Source organism: Podarcis vaucheri (genome assembly GCF_965113315.1).
Source record: "Podarcis vaucheri genome assembly, chromosome: 8".
Classification (NCBI taxonomy): domain Eukaryota; kingdom Metazoa; phylum Chordata; class Lepidosauria; order Squamata; family Lacertidae; genus Podarcis; species Podarcis vaucheri.
In genome coordinates, this window is record NC_138766.1 from 4,942,775 (window position 1) to 4,963,306 (window position 20,532).

Genomic DNA, 20,532 nt, shown 5'->3' on the forward strand with positions numbered 1-20,532 from the left:
GGCAATTATTTCCTCTTATTCTGAGAGAGTCAAATATGCACCTCAGAAATATGTAGTTCTAGTAATCAAAAGTAGACTAGTTGTATACCAAATTCTGACCTCTTATCTATTTGGGGGCATTTGTCATGTCCCTTATTTTGAAAGGGGGGGGTAGTACAAATGCCCATTTTTTTTAGTAATTAAGATTCTTTGGGTTACAGACATATAGGATTTCAGATGTCTAGAAAAGATCATGCGGAAAGACACAAACAGGTCTGGCACTCCATGCGTGAGGCCAGTGCAAATAGAGGCTGCACACTGAACAATCCTCCCTCTGCAGGTTGGAGGAGCTCCATGAACCCCCAAAGGCGCTCTCTCTCTCTGCCCTCCTCTCCGCCCCCCCTCTCACACACACGGCCGTTCTGATTCAAAAGTACTCAAAGGAACAAGGATCAAGGAACAAGAAGAGTCAGCAAAACGAGGACCTAGTAAATGAAGAGCCTTTTACCTCCAGAATATCTATTAGCACATTCTCCTCAGGCTGCTTGGTGCTCCTGACATTCTCTAGCACAATGGAATAGGAGACGCCCTGTGGGTCAGACTGGTAAAGGTTGTAAGTATCTGTCTGATACCATTCCTGGATAGCCACAAACACGTGGCTCTCGTCAGTGCTGATAATTTGTAAATCCTGAAGGGGAAAAGATCAATATAAAATAAAATGTATACCAGACAGGACAGCATTTACAACCAACTCACGCTTGCCAGATGCCAGAAAAAAAACTATTATAATTCTCACCCCACAGACCAATCTCACATGTATTATTTGGAACAGAAAAACTGAGGGGTAAAGAATATGTAGCTTTATCTGCTAGCACATTATCTGCTATACAAAATAGATAAGACTCTGTTGTTTCCATATGATTACAAGATGCAACATCTCTGAGGAAGATACATGGACTGAGGAGAACGGAAATGATAGCCTCTGCAAAGGGGGAGCTGGGATTGCATGTGTGATTATACAGCAAGTTACCCATGTTGGATACTGAATGGGGGTATGACTTGTCACAAACATCATATGCATCAATCAATGATGCAGAAATGCTTGTGAAGCTGCAGGGAATCAGAAGTAGGTTGGGCCCCTGGCAATCCAAGTTGATGAAGGAGAAGTTTGATCTTGTACCAGTTAACATAGGCAGTGAATACTCTGAAAGGCTGGTTCCCTAAACTGTAGTGACCCCCTCTCATCAGGAAACAAGCACCAATAAATTATGCTCCGGACAAAACTGCCTGTCCTCTATCTACTTCTTTTGGGTTGAAGTGGTAGAATAGATGGTTGCCACACACATCCGATGCCCCGTCTGAGGTCTAAACTTGTGTATGGGACTGAGACGGAATTTGTAGCCATGGTTGAGGATATCTAATTCTGAGGACTGAGAAAGGCAGACTTAGCTAAGCCCGTGGTCACTGTTGATCATGATAGGTTCCTGAGTTCAGTGCATCCTCTCTGGAACCTATCAGGTATCAACATCACTCACTCTCGCTTGACACAACATTGTCTAACACATCCACATACAAATAATAATGGATGCTCAACGTATAGTCTATGTTGTCAAATGTCCCTGCAGGGTTAATGTTTGATAAACAGGCTATCTGGCAACAACCTGAGGAGGCCCTCTTTGCAGATTATATCCACTTCATCTCAGGAAGTGGGGGCCCATGGAGAAGGGCTTCCAAAGAAGATCCCAAAGCATGGACAACATGTTGATACTGAAGTAGGTGATCCTCCAGATATCTAGACCTCAAGCTCTGAGGGGACTATTACACACAGAGAGAATGTGGGGATACATTTCCCACAATTTCATATAAGGGTATTTCAGTGTTGGGCTGTGGGTGAAGTGGAACAACTATCAGTTTGGGGCAAGTAAACTACAAGCAACTCCCTGTTTGCGTGGTGGTTGTGTTATGACACACTGAGTGCTTCGATGGGGTGTATAAGTAAATAACTTTTGTACTAGCCATTGGCCACGACAAATCTGAATAAAAAATAAATATATGTAAAGGGATGCTGCACCACAAATAATAGTGTCTATTTAGATCTCTGTGTTTCCCTTGCAAGTCAATGCTAATTTTGTCCAGGGTCGTCTTTCTGATCTTTTTGGCTGCCAGAGCAAAAAGGGCTACTTTGTGAGTCATTGAAACGTTTACCGGTACATTGCTAAGAAGTCATAGGATCTTCTCTGCCGGGGAGAGACATCTTTCCTGTACGGGTGGTAGGGTGAGAAATTGCCTCTGGGGTCCAGTGTATAGTAGGCAGTACAGTAAATAGTGAGAGATGTCCTCCACCTGTGGTTGTCCACATATACAAAGTGTCTTCACTCTGTTGTATCATCCATCCAGGCAGCTCAGTAAAAGATAATCTTAATGAGGCTGGCCAGAGATTTGACAGGTAACTGGCTCTAAAATGGACAATTTTTAGAAGGGTGTGTGTACAAGCCCGCCCTGACCCATTCTGCCCCCTTCCAGAGATGAAAACAAAGCACATGTCAATGATTGCACATGTGCCTAACGAATGCAACCAGGGAGCTAGCTACTTGTATTTAAACATTTGCACAGAATAATTAGTGGGAAAATCTAGCAAAGCACAGAAAAAATCTACTTTGGGCTAAGAAAAGGGACAGGAATTTTGTGGATAATTACCTTAGGTAATGCATACTTTGGCAATTTCATCTGTACAAATTCATTCCGAAGGTGAGACACATAATAGTTTGTTTGATTTACTGATGATGTCTGTGAAAGAGAAAAGGTTGGTACCGTTTTATAGTGGGTATCATCAGTTTCTAACTATTAAAGAAACAAAGTTCATTACTGAGGATTAAAACTAGAAATTTCAGTGTCACTATATAGCATCTCAACATAATGCTGGTATAGTGTAGAGGTACAAATCAAGAAGCTCTCAGTTCAAATCTTGCTTCCACCATGAATTCACTTGGTGGCCTCAAAAGAGACTCTCACTCTCTGAAGACAAATTCTCCTTTCCATATGAAATTTGACCTGCTGAGTAGAGAGGCAGTGACTTTTCAAAAGTGGGGACTTGAAATGTGAATTGCTCCACTTGAAGGAGGCCTCAAATATCAGGGACTAGCTGGATGAAGAGGCGTGGTGGGAGGCACCAGCTGGGGAGTCCACTAGGGAGGCCCACTAGGGCTCTGAGAAGGAAGGCTTAGAGCCCAGAGGGTGGACAAGTCAGAGGATGAAGCGGAGCAGAAGGGTTGGAGGCTGCAGAAGCAACAGGCTTGAGTGAGAGCAAAGAAAGCAATGCAGACTCAGGATGCGGAGCAGAGGAGGAGGGGCCAGAGGCTGCAGTCGCATCCACAGAGCTTGTCTTTCCTACTATAGTAAGCTCCCCCCCCCCCAATCTCCAAGGCCAAGGAGAGCTTAGCGTTTGCATAACAACAAGCACAGGTGGCCCCTCCCCAACATAGGTTAAGGCTGCTTGGGAGACATCAGCTGGTGGGGAGACGTAGTGAGAAGTAGAAGGCAAAGACCTTCAGTCCTGGCAACTGTTTCATGGGGGCCAATCTTGTTTGTGGGCATTGCTGCCTGGTATGCTGTTTTCTTGAATAAAGAGCTAACACTTCTGCTTGTCTCTGGATCTTGAGCGCTGACCTGCATCTGAACCAACCCTGACACCAGGTCAACTTGGTTCAAACCCCATCCTAGCTTGGCCTGACTCAAATTGCTACTCTTGTGTGTGTCCCGTCCCCCCATGTCTTCCACCCTTTGTTACCTTGTCCCTAACCTGGAAAAGCCTTATTTTGGAGGCTGGTGCAACAGGCAATGCAGGGACCTCTCATCAACTGCAAGTGACCCCTTGACTGAAGACCTTATAAAAGGGGCCAAAGAAGCTGCATGTTGACGTATTAGCACTTTTGCCTGTCATAGATCTTCAAAGAAACATAATGGGTTATGTGGCCATTTAAAAGATGTTCCTTGTAATAAATTTCCGTTTTGGTTCTGATGGTCCTTATGTCACGTAGGCTACGAACCAAAAATTTCTGGCCAGTAAGCCCCACGCTGTGGGAGCAAATATGCTAAGGGTTGCATTAAAACTTTTGTAACTTACCTTCCATGAGTGGCATTACCTGAAGGAATATGTAGTCATCCTGCACTGTCAATGAGTTTTTGTCAATGCTATCAATGAAGAGGGCTCTCGGTGTTTTATCTGAACAGTTCTGAATTTGACAAGCCATGTAGCGAAAGCCTAGAGAGGGCAGGAAACATTTAGGCACCATGCAAATAAATAACAGATGCGCTATTTTAAACTGCTAACATTCTTTTCCTGAAGCAGTTGACCTATTGTGAAAATGCACATGCCACAAAAGGTTTGCCCAACAAATCTATCCCCCAGAAGCTAGTGATATATAACTGTGGGTGGGGGTCCTCCTTCAGAAGTCAGGGATTCTGGGGGATGGATGGGAGCCCATTAGAGCTGCTTTGCTGCCTGACTTCTTTGACAGCTGCTTTTCTCCTTTTAAAGCAGTTTGCCAGTTGTGAGGCAAACTACCCATGACACTGAATCGCATAACTTTAAGCTGGGTGGATCTTTTTTACAAATGCAAGTAGAAGCTGTGGTGTGTCCTCAGGACTAAAAGGGTCAGTAGACTCAAACCCTTTCCCTGCTGTACAGACTAGAGAAACCAGACACACTCATGGCTGCCATTTGCATAGGGTGGGAATCTCCCACCAATGAAGACTTCCCTCACAATGCAAATAGTAGCCTGGTGGCCAGGGGATTTTTGCTGATCACAGAAGCTCCAGAAAGGTTAAAATTACCTCCCCAGTTGTAGTACTGAGCCTGGATTAGCATTATGTGTAGTATGGCCTACATCTTCTGGAGGTGGTTGGTACTGAGTAGCAGCAGTGGAAGGCCACTCTTCCTTTCTTGGAGCAATGGGTGAGGGGGCAGTCAGCTCCTGAAGCATATTATGCTTGAACTCATTGTTCTAAGCACTGGTAGAAGGAAGCAACTCTTTCTCAGGTCTCCAAATAGCCCAAGAAGGACACTACCCACATATTATTTCAGCACATGAACTTGACCTTAGCTCAGCATTCACTCAAAATTAGGATTACATGTTCATTATTAAAAGCAAGACCAGATCGCCATCTTTATAGCCTTTTCAATGAAGCAGGGTATGGTGGCTTGACTTTAACTCAAAAAGAACTTAAAATTCATCCTATAGTTCTACATTACAGTAATGTAGAAACATTCCTAACAAAGAGGTCTTGCACACCTCTTGGGTGGCTGGCAACGTTAGTATACTTAATGGAGCTCATCTTTGCTGGGCTGGACTGCTTGGTTGAAACCTCCATCAGCCTAATTTTCATTTGCGTATCCTCACCTGTAGTTGTGTACAAAGAAGGCCTGCACTGTAAACTCTGTGCCTCACACTATATATATTTGCCATGTGAGCTAGTACGTCTGCAGCCAAGTATTTGACTTATCTCATCTGAAAAGCCGCAACCATCAATGCAGGTTCACAATGACAATGACAGGTCATCCAGCCATTGCAGTAGCAAGGCAAGAGAGATAAAATGGTCCTGCTGAATACATATAAGTAAAACAAATTTATGATATATGAAAAGTGTGTTTCTAAATAAAAGAAAGCAGGAAATGGGGATCACCTCCCCAATGCCTACCTCCTCTGGGATCTTGGACTTCCATGTGAACCAAATTAGGGTCTTCATCAACTCCATCAACTGCCCTGGGAGCATAATGAAACCAAAGCTTATCTCAGGACAGCTATAGACCTTGGGTACTTACTTACTTACTTACTTACTTACTTACTTACTTATATTTATGCCCTGCCCTTCCTCCCCAAGGAGCTCAGGGCAGCAGGTAAACAGAAGGATTTATATGCAACTGCTCACAACATCAAGCAAGACATCATTTTTTCTGCCTCCTGATTTTTAAGTATAATATCTCAAAAAATGCAAAAGGTCAAAAACACAAAAATAGGAGTCCAGAGTATCCCTAAAACTCCACTGTAGGTTACATGCAAGCAACACATACATTCCCATAGTGCACACAAGCAAAAATATGCATTCCCCTATAATACACAGGCAGTTCAGGGCTGTCAAGCCCCATCCCTTCACTAGGACATAATTAACTGCTGGTGTCAATCATAGCAGATAGCAAGACAAACAGCGCAGGTGTTAGTGGAAGCTGAACCTCAGCGGAAAAGAAATAGGCTCTGAAATAAAGCTTGTTGGTGGCCTTCTCTTCATGACACTTATTCTTTCCTTTCTACATAATCCTTCCTTTTCTAAAAAGTAATTGCATTTGTTTTCAAAGTAACAAAAGCGGGAAATAAATTTGAAAGCAACACACCATTATTTCTAATAGTCATGTCTGATTATTTTCAGAAAGTGTAACCATTACAAAATTCAAATCAATGTGCTGAATACGATGTCTAAAGCTCTCAATGCCCTTGGCTCAGTCCGCCTTATGGAGAATTGTCTGGAAAGCTTCTGCTCTCTTTGTCGGGGTAGATCTGCAGCAAGGAAGTTTTCCTAGAGAAGCCTGCCAGGCAGCAGGTTGCATCCAGTGCTTCATGAGAAGCATTTCAGTTCTACAACAGGACTTGCCCTTTCTCTCCTCTGCTCCCCCTCCCCCCTGCAAAACATCTGGAGCAGATTCTGAGGGCGTTATGGGGGAAAGAAGAGTAGGGGGAAGCACTGGTGGGTGAGCAGAAGTCTGGTGCATGAGCAGAATGGCAGCATTGGAAACAAACTAATTGTTTCTATTCTACAATTTTTTGAGTTCTTATTTGAACATGGGGAGTCTGCTTTTAGTTATGATGCTCTGCTTTTGTTATTCCTGTCTGGGTGTTCGTAGGCTGTCTCATTTCTTATTTCTTTGTATACCTATTTTTTCACTCTTGCATACCATTGTGGGTATTTCTAATGGGAAGTTAACTAATTTTAATAAACAAACAAACAAACAAACAAACAAATTCAATAGCATATCAAGTTAATAGATGTACATACAATCCTCCCTAAAGTCTTGAGGAAACTAAGGGTGTTAAAGAAAAATCTAAAATACCATTTTTGTGGTGGGACCATTTGTCCCCATTTCATGCAGCAGGCTTTGTTGGATAATTGGGTTGCCTCCAAAACCCACATTTAGCCACCAAGGCTGTATTATACCCAAAACAACCCTTAAGAGACTCTGGCCAACTTTTTCCTGCCTCTAGTCAACACTTGAATCCTAGCAGTGTGAGCAAATTCAGTTCTTGTGCAGATTTAGTTCTTGTAAACTCTTCTAAATTCATGCTGCACAAATGAAGCTTTCTAACCAGACAGAATCTGTCATATCTGTGTAATTATTATTTTCTAATTACCCCCCTCCCACAGGGCATTCACTCTTTTGTATCTGATCCAAGAGATTTCATAAATGTCATCCTTTGAATAACAACCTAAAACCCTCACTAACATCACAGATGGCCCTAGAGAATTTTCTCCCATTTGTCCTTCTGCACCAAGCTAACGTTGAGCTTACCCAAACACATAAATGGAGTCAAGATTTATTATTCGCAGTGTTGATTGACAAGTAAACCACTGCTTGATCATCCAGTCAAAACAGCATTATTCATAAGTACAATAAAACAACCAGCTCAATAGATGTTGTTGTTGCTGCTACATACTGTTCTATTGGGGATTATTTTTATATATATAAAAAAGTGTACTGAATAAGCAGTCTGCTCTAATTAGCATGAAAGGCTAATGTCTTCTGGCACTTACTTGGAGAAAAAGAAAATAACTTGATCTTCACAACAGAGTATGTTTAATTTATGGGCTCTGGGTTTTTTTTACTAAATAGGCTTGCTTATGACATTTCTGTCCTGCATTCCACACTGTGCATTTTCTTTACTTTTATTTTAATTATTTATCTCTATAAAGAACACAGAAGAACAAAGGCAAATGAGGTATAAGCAGAATAGAAAGCTATACAGATGTACAATGTTTCGAATAGTATTAAAGACTGAAAGCTGTACATCAAAGAACATACAAAGTCAATACAAAGGTGGAGTAATTTAAAAGACTACATTTCAAAAAAGTTAATCATTTGAAGACTTCCAGCGTAATTTTCTTTCAGATATATATCATTAATATTTTCATAGAATCATGAAATCAAACTTTATTCCTATAATTCTTTATTGCCACTAAATGTAGGTAGCCACAGGCTTCCAACCAATCAGCGCTTCCTGATACTTCAACATTTTGATTATCATGGTTGGTTTTATCATTTAATTATTACAATGCTACCCCTACCCTTCCAGGGCAGCAAACACCAAAGTGGTAAAATAATACAATTTACTACAACAACAAATATTTTAATATATCTTTAAAAATGTAGAATTCAATTCCAATCTGTTGCCTCCAAGTATGTGGACAGGCTGCTTGGACGAGTGAAACCAACCACCTGTCTCCTTGATCCTTGCCCATCCTGGCTCATAAAAGCGAGCCAGGAAGGACTGAGTGATGGGCTCTGCGGGGTGGTGAATGTTTCCCTCTGTGAGGGAGCCTTCCCAGACCCGCTGAAAGAGGCGGCTATTAAAAAAACACCTTTGGACCCGGCCAATATGGCCAGCTATTGCCCAGTCTCAAATGTTCCATTCTTGAGCAAGGTAATTGAGCAGGTGATCGTTGAACAACTCCAGGCAGGCCTGGAGGATGATGACCATTTGGATCCCTTCCAATCAGGATTCAGACCTGATTCAGGGACTGAAACTGCCTTGGTCACACTGGTCAATGATCTCTGGTGGGTTAGGGACAGAGGGGAAAGCTGTTTCATGGTTCTGCTGAATCTCCTAGTGGCTTTTGATACCATTGACCATGGTATCCTTCCGGACAATCTATGGAAGATGCTTCTGCTCCTTCCTCCTGGGCCGTGTTCAGAAAGCGGTGATGGGGGATGAGTGTTCAGACCCCTGGGCTCTCACTTGTGGGGTGCCTCGGGGCTCTGTCCTCTCCCTGATGCTCTTCAACATCTATGTGAAGTTGCTGAGAGAGATAATCAGGGGGTCTGGGCTGGGTGTTCAGCAGTACTTGGATGACACCCAGCTCGACCTCTCTTTTAAATCAGAAGGCAGTGAATGTCCTGTGTGAGTGTCTGGAGGCGGTTGAAGGATTGATGGTGGCTAACAGACTGAGGTTCAATCCTGACAAGACATAAATACTGTTTGGGGGGGACAGGGGGCAGTTGGGTGCACCTTTACTAACTCCTGCATAAAAATAAGACAAAATTATATCAAATAACAACAAGTGAGGTTATAGTAGTTTAAATCTTTCATCTTTCCAACTTGCTTGTAGTTTCATTTTCTTCCAATCTCTGCACAGATCCTTCCAATGAAGACTCATCCTTAAACCATATTCTTTCCTTTTAATGTTCAGTCTTTGCTCCAACCTTTCAAGGCCATTAGTTACATTCCTTTGGAGATAAAGCTTTTACCACCAACCCTTTGTGTTAGGAAGGAGATGTGCCATATTACCATATTTCCTGGAGAATTCCAACCATAAAAGACTTGGCCACCTCCTTTTGTCTGAGGGCAAATGTATTTTGCCCCTTACAGTTCCAGATGAACCACTACACCAATATATTCACTTCTTCAGACTGACTTACTATTTACTTTAATCCCTCATGGCTATTCCTTGATCATAGTGATCAGTTCCAGTCTTTCCAACATAAGTTCAAATTTTGTTCTGCGGTCTTTTGTGAAGATGATCCACTGCAAATTCAGCCAGTCTCAAAGTCACCTAGCACAACTCAGGCGATCTCTTTTCCTCCATTTCTCTAATGGAGAAATTATATGCCATTGTTATTTGCTTTGCTTTCACATTCCAAACACTTTCCTCACTTTTTAATCCTCATTTGGGGGCAGGCAGTAAAATATAGCCTTGGCAATTTCCAAGTAAAACATCAAAAAATCTGTCCCGCTGCCTCTAATTCCAGTTAACAGCAGGAGTTGTCCTTTCAAGTCATTGAAATTTCGAATAAATACCTTCATAGTCCCAATCCTCTGAGCCGGCAGCTGATTTGCTTGTGGCATCCCTTCAGCATGTTGCCCAGAGAGCGCCTTTTAAACTTTTATTCAAGTTAGCCAAAACTCGAAGAGGAGATCTACCACGCACTGAGGCAGACAATGGAGAAGCTCTCACCCAGCACTTCCCCCTGCCTGCCCCCCAGGCACAAACCCAGACACCACAGGCACCTGCAGGTATCTTAGTCTCCCCAATTCCTACTGAGGAGGTTCAGGGGGCTTTATGGCCTCCTCACCCTCCTCCTTTTTGTCCAAGCCTCTCTTCAGCCCTGGAGGACTGGAACGATCCGTCGTCATCAGTTGAGGCAGAAGTGGAAACCAGTTAGTTTCTACACACACCAATACGCTGCTCTCCATCCTACATCCGGGCAAGCAAGAAGCATCATCGGAGTTCATTCCAGCCAGGCAAAACCACTCAGGGTGGAAAGAAGGGACCGTGATGGGGCATGGGCCAAACAGAGGGCCAAACAGAGAAGTCAAGAGGGTTCTTGGGCCTGGGCGTCCCCACTTCTGCCATATACCAAAAGCTTTTTGCCTTAGGGCACATGTGATAGAAGTCTCACTTGTTTTTTTTGTTTTTTTTACAAAGTCAGCAGTGGTTACCTCCAACTTTGCACACAATATTATTTTCCCCAAGTGACCTGTGCCCTGATATATGTTTTTTTGTGTGTTTATACTTCTCACATTCATTTTTCATCAGTTAATTTGCTATATGAATCCTCCATACAAGAATGGTAGTTTGATTGGGTTTTGTCACATAAAACTTAAAAGTAGTGATTCAAGGAACTATACTGAAATAACTGGATCAGATTGTGGAATCAAATATATAAAATATAAGTATATTATCTATTATCTAGTGTTTAGTGGAGCTGAGGAAGTTTCTCAGTTATCTTTGACACAGGGCTCAGATCTGCAGGCGCAAAATTTTCTGCTTTGTTGCAATGAATTGGAAAGCCTTTGGAATATGCAAGTTCTTTGTCTAAATCAGAGCTCACATGCTGCTACCAAACCAGTGGATGAGGGTGACACCATTGAAGAGTGGGCCATTGAAGAAGCAGGACTAGTTGTACCTATTTGTTCTACCATGTCTACTGAAACCACAGGTCACGCAATTGTATTAGCTTTCCAGAAGTTGCTGGACTGCCAGTTCCCTGAATCCTTGAACACTGGACATGCTGGCTGGGGCTGATGGGGGTCCAATAATATATGGAGGGCCAAGGATTCCCCGGCCCTGGAGCAGTGTATTCCTTCATCCAAGGATAATTTCCATCAAACCACACTAACCAACAAAAGATCTGCCTTAACTCTAATTTATGGAGACCAACATTATGTTTCTTACCAAAATATATGGTCTTTTGACACGTGATCCTGCAGGAGTGTCCATCTTGTCCCCAAGTCAAGAGATGCATAAAGCTTAAAATATAATAAAAGCAGAACATTTTAGTACAGTTTTTATTTAATCCTTCTTACAAAGTACAATAAGCACAGGCAAATGAATTTTCAAGGCTGGAAGTAATATGCGAGTGAGCTGTCCAGGTGGTCAAATTACTGGCTGCCATCCCTTAGTTCATTTCAATTTGTTTAAATATCAACAAAACATGACCAAAAAGGAAGCAACATTCAGATTCATATACTGTATTTTTCGCCCCATAGGGCACACCGGCCCATCGGACGCACCTAGTTTTTTTTGGGGGGGGGAAATAAAGAAAAAAAATTATTTCCCCCCCAGGCACGGGGCTGGGGCGGGGGAAGCCCGAGCTTCCCCCGACCCCAGCCCCCAGAACAGGCAGCTCTCCGCAAGCCTTGGGAGACCGGCGTGACTTCCCGCCGGGCTCCCACGCCTTGCGGATATCTGCCTGAAGCCCAAACCAGGTCGGGGAACAGCGGGATGGCGGCATTCCGCCTCCCCGCTGTCCCCCGAGCTTGTGGGGCTGGCAGCAGGGAGAAGCGCGCTTCTCCCCGCCGCCAGCCTCCAAACCATGTCGGGGGACAGTGGGGTGGAGGCGTTCTGCCTCCTTGCCTCCAAACCAGCCTCCAAACCAGGTCGGGGAGCCGAAGCCCAGGGCATGCCGTGCAGTGCGCCCCAGGCTTTGAGATTCAGGCTGCTATCCGCAAGCCTAGGGAGCCCAACGGGAACTCCCGCGGGCTCCCAAGGCTTGCGGAGAGCTTCCTGAAGCCTGGAGAGCGAGAGGGGTCGGTGCGCACCGACCCCTCTCGCTCTCCAGGCTTCAGCGAAAGCCTGCATTCGCCCCATAGGATGCACACACATTTCCCCTTCATTTTTGGAGGGGAAAAAGTGCGTCCTATAGGGCGAAAAATACGGTAAATAATCATATCATGACAGAATGGCTCACACATGTGCAATCATCGTCATGACTTTCATATACCTAATATCACTTCCTTACTGGCTGGTGCAACTCAAAGCCAATGCTGTTCGATGGACTCTGCTCAGTTATTCAGCTGTGAAACACTAACTGTTGAAGAATAGTATGAGATGGATGTGTGTAGGGTACAGCCTACACTGAATGACCTGAATAATAATTTCCCATTGCTAAATAATGTCACCCTTATCTGAATACTATTCCTCTAAAGTGGTTAGAACTTATTTTGGTATAACATTTCAGAAATGTCAAATGACCGCTTGACCCTTCTTACCTGTCCCTCCTTGGTGTAGGCAAGCACTTTATCCTCCTGCTTTGGATGAAAAATCAGGGTTTCCACAAAGAAATTAATAGGCTGCTTCTGAAAAGTTGCTCCTTCATCTGTGCTAATAAAAAGACTCTGATCCAGGTCATTATGGGAAGAACTTACAAGAATTATCTACAAAAGAAAAGAACAGCAGATTAGCCAGACTCTTGTTCTACCTACAGGAATCTTTTTCATCTTATTAAAAGGCAAAGAAATGTAGGAGCAGAAAATAGGCACAGATGTACTGAGCTGATTCAGCTCAATCTTCCTTCCAACTGGTCCAGAAACCAAAAGAGGAACTATATCAGCCATTTAATGATAATCCCTTTAGGACAGGTCATATAAGCTACAATTATAACCATTGGTTTTATGCCACTTCAACTCCCATGGCTTTTCCTAAAAAAACCAACCTAGGATTTGTAGGACGATGGTGTAGGAATTCTGTATTTAGGATCCCCTATGCTACTTCTCCATAGAACTACAATTCCCAGGATCCCCTGAAGACGAGAAGGGACTTTTATAGCACAATCGTATAAATGTTAACTCAAAAGAAAGTTCCATTTTGTTCTACGGTGCTTATTCCCTAGTGGGGTTGCAGGCTAGAACAAGAATTATGCTCATGCTTTATCAGTGATCATATCACAACTGGCACAAGATGTTTGGAAGGAGGCAGCAAAATACGGGGGACAAGGACTGCAGTTGGAAGGAGGAGGGGATAATAAAATGTTGGAAAGAACTAATCTTCCTAATACTACCATTAATGCTGCAAAGCTGCTTCCTAAGACAGCATTTTCCTTGCGGAGCAATACAATACATTTTAAAATGACAATTCTTTGCCCATGTGCTCATAATCTAAAAAATGCCAACATGTACATGGTAAATCTCTAGCGGTGGTGAGAGTCAGCAGTCAATTATTTGTCTAGATCACAATTCACTGCAAACTGCATAAAGAAACTAACTGAATTCTGCAAGAGGAATTGTCTCATGCAGGCATCCTGTTGGAGCCACACTGCAGTACCTTTCACGGTTCCCACTGGCAGACCTATTCAGGCATTTATAATTTTCATGTGCTAACAGCCAAGCAGCAATGTCCTGGGGGGCCCTGAAGCAGGAGAGGCCCCCTATGTCTAGCCTTCATCCTCAAACCCACTGAGTGCTGTAAAAGGTGACCTGCCAGCAGGGCTGGGGCTTGGCAGCTCAGCCAGCCTGCTCCCCCTCACCTGCCAGTTTGCACACAACCCGGATGACAATCCACTCCAGATTTTGCTTGGAACTAGACTGTATCCACTAACGGCAGATCCAGAATTAGCTGTTTTCAACTCAAGAGTCAGTAACAGTGTCACTCACTGTCCACAAGTGACATTTCAGAGGAGACTGAAAGGCTGTTGTACCATGGATTAAGAAATAACATGGTGAAACACGGTGAAGTGAACAAATTAGTTCAAGATACATTCTGTGTGTAAGCAAAACCACTGAAGACTTCCCCCTCCTCATAGAGCCAAAGGTCAGATGATCACATCATTGTGCAGCATGGCTGCTGCTGCAAAATCCCTGCAGGGTTGCGGAGCTGCAGGCAACATAGGTAGCAAAATATCCATACTTGTTGGAGGGGAGGGGAGGGGCCCATGGCTGCAGACCCTGTGGCTGAATGCACTAGCGTAGAGATGCCCCAAGTGATGCTCTGGCATGTGAACTGTGGGTCCAAACAGGTGTGGTGTAAGCATGCAAATGCCCACACCGGCTGTTGTTTATTTTAGCAATAGCAAGCTGCAGGGACATTCAACCAGGATCGGGACTGCAGCACACAGAGAGGGGGGACAGGTTAACCATTTCACGCATGCAACAGTCCCAACATGCTTGTCTCCTGGAGCTAATACAGGAGTAGGCAACCTAAGGCCCAAGGGCCACAAGCAGCCCATGGGGGTCGTTTAACCGGCCCACGAGCCGCCCCCAAACCGAGCCGCCCACTTGGCGAGTCCCCACGTGCTGCACTAAACCTGTGTGGCGTGGGGACTCGCTTCTGCGGCGCTAGAAATTGCATCTGCGCAGACGCAGACACCGGAAATTGCAGGTGTGTGCACACGCAATGCAGCCCACGGAGGGATCTCTGCTGGAGTGAACCGGCCCAGGCGAGGTAAACCTTGCTGACCCCTGAGCTAATAGAAGCTTCTGGAGGAAGGGTTTTTGGCAGGACTGCAGAGGGAGGTAAGAGTTAACTCCATTATCACAAAGCTGAGGTTCCAATCCCTCTTGGGGCCGCAGGAAGAGAGAGCTGCTATTGTTATAAGAAAAAATCAGGCATGTTAAATGCGTTCACACATTCAACATCATGCCTTTTCAGTCAGATGTTATGAATGTTAAGCGCTACATACGGCAAGGGGCCAAAAGCATATCAAAGAAGCGTTTTGCTGCCGTTCATGCTGCAGCAATAAGAGCAACAATGAAATCAGGCCAGAGTCGGCTAGTGCTACAACTTCAGGATATCTGCAATGGATACTCTGAAAATACCTAGTGTTCATTTTCAGGGCTTACCTTGAGCCTGAACTACAATATTAAGAGGAAAAGACTAAAATTGATTTTGGATTAAATAGGAGATCAACTTGGGAGGGGGTGGAATCCTAATATGAATTACCATAACTAGCTAACTATCTGGCAATTTGCCATTTCTCAATTTCCTTTCATTATTTGTAAAATTAGAATATTGCATTATCTCTAATGTTGCAGTAATCAGTAAGATGAAGATTGTAAAACACTGTGCAAATTACACATGATCCAACATGATTCATAACAACACAATTGTGCTGTTCTGTTCCAAATTCATGTGCTGCACAGAGGGATCCTCGGGTTGCGTGCTTCCATCAGCCTCTGATAGTGGGAGAAAAGATTTCCAGTAGCAGCAAAGAACAGAGTAAACTGGGCTCACTCTAGAAGAGAATTACAGTGGTCAGTGGCGTAGCGTGGGGGGTGCCAGGGGGGCCGGCCGCACCGGGCGCAACATCTGGGGGGGCGCGCTCGCTGCCTCCGGAGTCGCCAAAGAGCCTCGGGCGCAGGCTGTAGCGGAGCCGCATGTCTCGCGGAACCGCCGAGCTGTGCGTGCGTCCGGGCTGAAGGCACCCGGCAGGCAGCGGCTCTCAGCGCTCGCCGTGGAGGACGCGCCAGGCAGCCCCTCCTCACAGCCCCGCCTCCGCCGGTGCTGCTGCAGCTGCTGGGCCGTTGCATTTTCCTCGCCTCTCTGCCCCCCTCCTCCTCCGGGCAAGCGGCGTCGTTTGGGCGGCAGCGCCAGCGGCAACTCGCAGGTTAGGGGGTAGGGGGGGGCGCAAATTACTTGCCTTGCCCCGGGTTAGGGGGCGCAAATTACTTGCCTTGCCCCAGGTGCTGACAACTCACGCTACGCCGCTGACAGTGGTACCTTGGTTCTCAATCGTAATCTGCTCCGGAAGTCCATTTGAATTCCAAAATGTTCAAAAACCAAGGCACGGCTTCCAATTGGCTGCAGGAGTTTCCTGCACTCAAGCATAAGCCGCATCGGACATTCAGCTTCCAAAAAACATTCGAAAACCAGAACTCTTACTTCCGGGTTTTCACGTTTGGGAGCCAATTTGTTCGTCAACTAGGCCATTCAAGAACCAAGGTTCCACTGTAGCTATTCATTGAGTTCATTTTCTATCCCACCAATTCCCAAGAGTTGCAGCCTAGTAACAACAGTTTAGGAGGGAAATATAATGAAAGCAGAATGCTCAATTAACAAGCAAATCATGCAGAAATTAAATTATACCCCATGTCTGCTCAACACAGGCTTAAATAGAAAGACTATAAGCACTGCCTGGTGGTATTCAGACTACATGCATTCCAGTGCTCTACTCCATGTGGAAGTGGACTGAGCCCCATAAAGAAGAAGCTATGCCACAGGGTGAGTCCTTTAAAAGAGGCTCTGTGGATATAGAGTATACATTTTCCACGGGGCCTCTTTTAAAAGACTCACCTTTTACATTTAGAAGCTATACAAAAGAGGAACTGGCAACCAAGCACAGGAGCTGACTCCTAGGGGCTGAGTAGTATTTGGCCACCCCAAAAAAATATTTGAGGGGGCCACCCCCCCAAAAAAAGTTGATGGGCATTGCCATTCAAATAGTGTCTGTGTGTGCCACATCATGTGATTGATTATGCAGGGCGGGGCTTACCTGGGCCTATTATTCAAGTTGGCACCCCTGCAACCAAGCAACTCCTAACTATTCTGACATGAGGGCCACTGCGCCTGGAAAAACCAATCACAGATAAATTTCCAGAGCTCACTGACAGTCTGTAGTCTGGCAGCAAAGCCAGAGAAGTTCTTTGATGCTTTACATCTCTTTCCAATGAAATGTCCATGTACCACCAAAAGAAATGTGCATGAAATGAAAACGCAGCATATCAAAACATGAAGAAGGAAATCCATAATGTTTAGAGATCCCTGTCCACATCCTTTTGACACACCAAAAACATACCAACCTTGCTTGCACCTATACAACAAACTGCCAAGGACATTTGTAATACAACAGAAAGAGGAGTAACTTGTCAGATTTGTAATAATATAAAATTCTCCTCCTGCTAACCAGGTTTCTGTGATAAGAAATGTACCAATATACAGTGGCATTCTGCTCTTCATATATTAGTAGCCAGTTTTTTCTTTCAGATTTCTCCGTGTGATTGTGTAAGTGGGTAACAGGTACATGGAGAAGGTCTAGGGTGAGTCAGGGCTCATTCGCACTTCCGCTTGTCTTGTGCCAAATGATTTTGTCTTTGCCCTATCGCTTTCCCCTGGAAAACCTGCTCTTTAGTGCTAAATCGGAACAAACAGCAATCTGAGACAAACCTGGTTGCCATTTGTTCTGATTCAGCACTAAACCATGGGTTTCCCCAGGGGAAAGAAGCAGGCAAAATGGAGGTGGGATGAGTCTGTACATGCAGCCCTCATCCCTGCCACACTCACCTCAGCCATTGTGATCACGGAAATGGCTATTGACTTCCTGTATACACATCCAGTGTACACTAGTCTCTCTACATGGCAGTGCACCCGTGTATATAACCATATGGAGGAGTCTGTTCACTCCATTACTCATTAAAAACATGAATTTAGGTAAATTGATCTCAGTTGACATATGCTATTCTATGTGCTACCTGGAGATGGCAGCATTAAATTTCCCTCTGTATTGTTCTAACCTCTATCCCATACTATTATGCAATTTCACATTCCAGAAGTACTCTGCTGTGGTTTTTAATTACTATGTGAAAGAAATATCGTGCAACTGCTGTTAATTTGGGAGTGTTACCAAATTATGGGCTTATTTTTGTACACTGTCAGCATATGTTCTATGTAGCAGGTGGTATGTAGAAATGTCTTATAATATAAAAAACCATAAAACGTAATGCAACAGAATTTACACCTTCTAGTTTTTGGCCACTGGAAAATTCACATTGCGTGCATATTAATTTTGTGTGCCTCCTTGGATAAGACGCTGCAGGTATGATTCCATGTGAACAGTATTCATCTATACCAGGGACGTCCAACTCCCGATAGACTGTGATCTACTCACAGTATAAAAAAACTGGCAGTGATCTACCCATTGTCGTAAAAAGACTGGCAGTGATCCACCCCAAGTTGTGGAGCTTTTTTTAGGAAGCCAAAGTTGTGGAGCTTGAGCTTTTTTTAGGAAGCCAAATTTGGTGGGGGTTTTTTGGTTTTTTTTCTTTTCCTTTTTTGCTTTTTTGTAAGGAGATCGCTGAGGAGCTAGCGGTCAACCAGGATCTACCACGCAATGTACCAGTAGATCACGATCTACCTGTTGGACATGCCTGATCTATACCAAAATGCCTAAAAGTTTTGTCTGTTTCCCTCATACCATTAGTGGGTGTGGGGGTAGGAAAGCCAGCTGTGAGAAGGCAGGGGGCAGAAGAGAGCAAGGCAAAGAGTTGCCATCCCCACCTGCTCCACCAAATGGGACTCCGCATCCCCTCACCATGGCCATGGCAAATCAAGGGCCCCCTCCCTTGCACAATGCACAATTCAAGGACCAGGCGTGCCTTATGGGGAGGGGGAGCTGAGTGGAACCAGAACAAAGAATCCATTGTGAGGTCTGCATTTTAGAAGAATGCAAGCAACAGGGACAAGAAAATGTTAGGAGGAAGCAATTACTTATTTTATAGTTCCCCAAACAAGTCATGCCAGATGAATCTCATGTCTCTTTTTGATAAGAGTTGCAAGCTTGGTGGAACAAGCAGGGTAACGCGGTGGATGTAATGTACTTTTGTACATAGAGATGTCAGAACTGAATGAGGCAATGGGTGCTTCCAGAATACACCCAAAATGATTTTTTTAAAAAAGTAACATGGCATAAGTTATTTCCATACAGACTGGGTAAATCTAACATTTATAGAGTAATTTGCTTGCCTTCATGTAACCTCAGACAGATTCGATTAGACACTTCCGGGTGTTACATTGTGTGTGAAAACATCACATTCAAACTCATTGATCTAAATGCTGGCACTTAGTTTTGATTTGAAATCAATGGGACTTAAAAGTGCTTAACTTTGGCTGGATTGTGGCCAAAGCAATTACTGTAATTAGCAAGGCTTATGGCAGCCTCTAAGTAATAGCCCCAGGTGCATGTGCCACTGTGGCATCGAACATTATTTCTGTAAAGAGAAGAAGATGACAACAGGGTAGGAAGGTCATGGCTGGTCTACAAAATTACGACTAATCAAAGTGCCCCAGGCACATCATGTCATGACAACTCACATCAATTGTTCGTTCATTTGTTCATAGAAAGCAGTCACTGAAAACAATAATGCAAAAATTCAGAAGGTAAGAAAAAGAATGTAGGTTACATTGTCACATTTGGTAGCTTCCTTTTCATACAAAATACATGGAGATGGATGCTAGAAAAATCTTGAGACTTCCGGGGTTGACGCGATCTGGGAATGGCGGATTCCCTCCGAGCTCCGGAGGGAATCGGCTCAGCAGGGGACGGGTCTTTGCCGTGCCGGCGACACGGGGACCCTTAAAACCGCAGGCGCGGAATGCCTGCGGACTGAAGACTCGGCGGGTGCCTTAAGTGCCCCCCCTGATTCGCGAAGAGCCTTTTTAAAGGCTGCGGAGGGGATACGGGGGGTGGCGCGGCACTGAGAGTCCATCGCTACCTCTGCTGAGCGAAGCCGCGAGCCATGACCGGAGAGCGCTGACTTCCTTCCTTGAAATTCGGCTGAAAAAACAACCCGTGAGTAATTTGGACTTGGCTTTTAAGAAATTTATCCACTGAATTTGAGACGATCGGGGGATGTGCTAAAAGGAAGTCCGCACCCCCTACCTTGCAGACGATTTAGAGCAACGAAAAAAGAACTAAGCTGGAGTGCCTACCCTGTAAAGGGTGAGTTTTAAAAAAGACAGTAACTTCCAAGATTTGGAAATTTTGAGCAGGAGAGAGGAGTGTTGGATGTTTTATGTTCTGCTGTAAATAACCCCCCTCCCGGGCCCGGGAGCGTCCTGCTTTGGAGCTGGTTTAAGAAGCGCAGAGTTTGACAGCTGTCAAAGCTGTCAAACGGACTGTTAATAGTGGAAAATTGCTACCTAAGTTACCTCTGGACTAAAAAGAGTTACAATTGATCTAAAATTGTTGGAAATAAAGAAACAATAACAAGACAGAGGACTGTTGGGGAAAAGAATACTAAGTAACCAGATTCCCTCTAGAGGGAATTCTGTGGAATTACAATGGCTGTGGATGGAAAGATA

The 20,532-nt window shown here is 44.4% G+C and overlaps 1 protein-coding gene across 1 annotated transcript in view; it reads right to left on the minus strand.

Annotated features, from left to right (window-relative positions):
• Positions 1 to 20,532, minus strand: part of SORCS2 (sortilin related VPS10 domain containing receptor 2) — a gene marked incomplete at its 5' end in the record, with an annotated part of 143,908 nt that overhangs the window by 62,320 nt on the left and 61,056 nt on the right. Inside the window, 6 exons of the mRNA XM_082234236.1 lie at positions 488 to 667; positions 2,677 to 2,766; positions 4,122 to 4,240; positions 5,677 to 5,741; positions 11,419 to 11,492; positions 12,735 to 12,899. Coding sequence (XP_082090362.1) covers positions 488 to 667; positions 2,677 to 2,766; positions 4,122 to 4,240; positions 5,677 to 5,741; positions 11,419 to 11,492; positions 12,735 to 12,899 — 693 coding nt within the window. The remainder of the gene's footprint in view (positions 1 to 487; positions 668 to 2,676; positions 2,767 to 4,121; positions 4,241 to 5,676; positions 5,742 to 11,418; positions 11,493 to 12,734; positions 12,900 to 20,532) is intronic.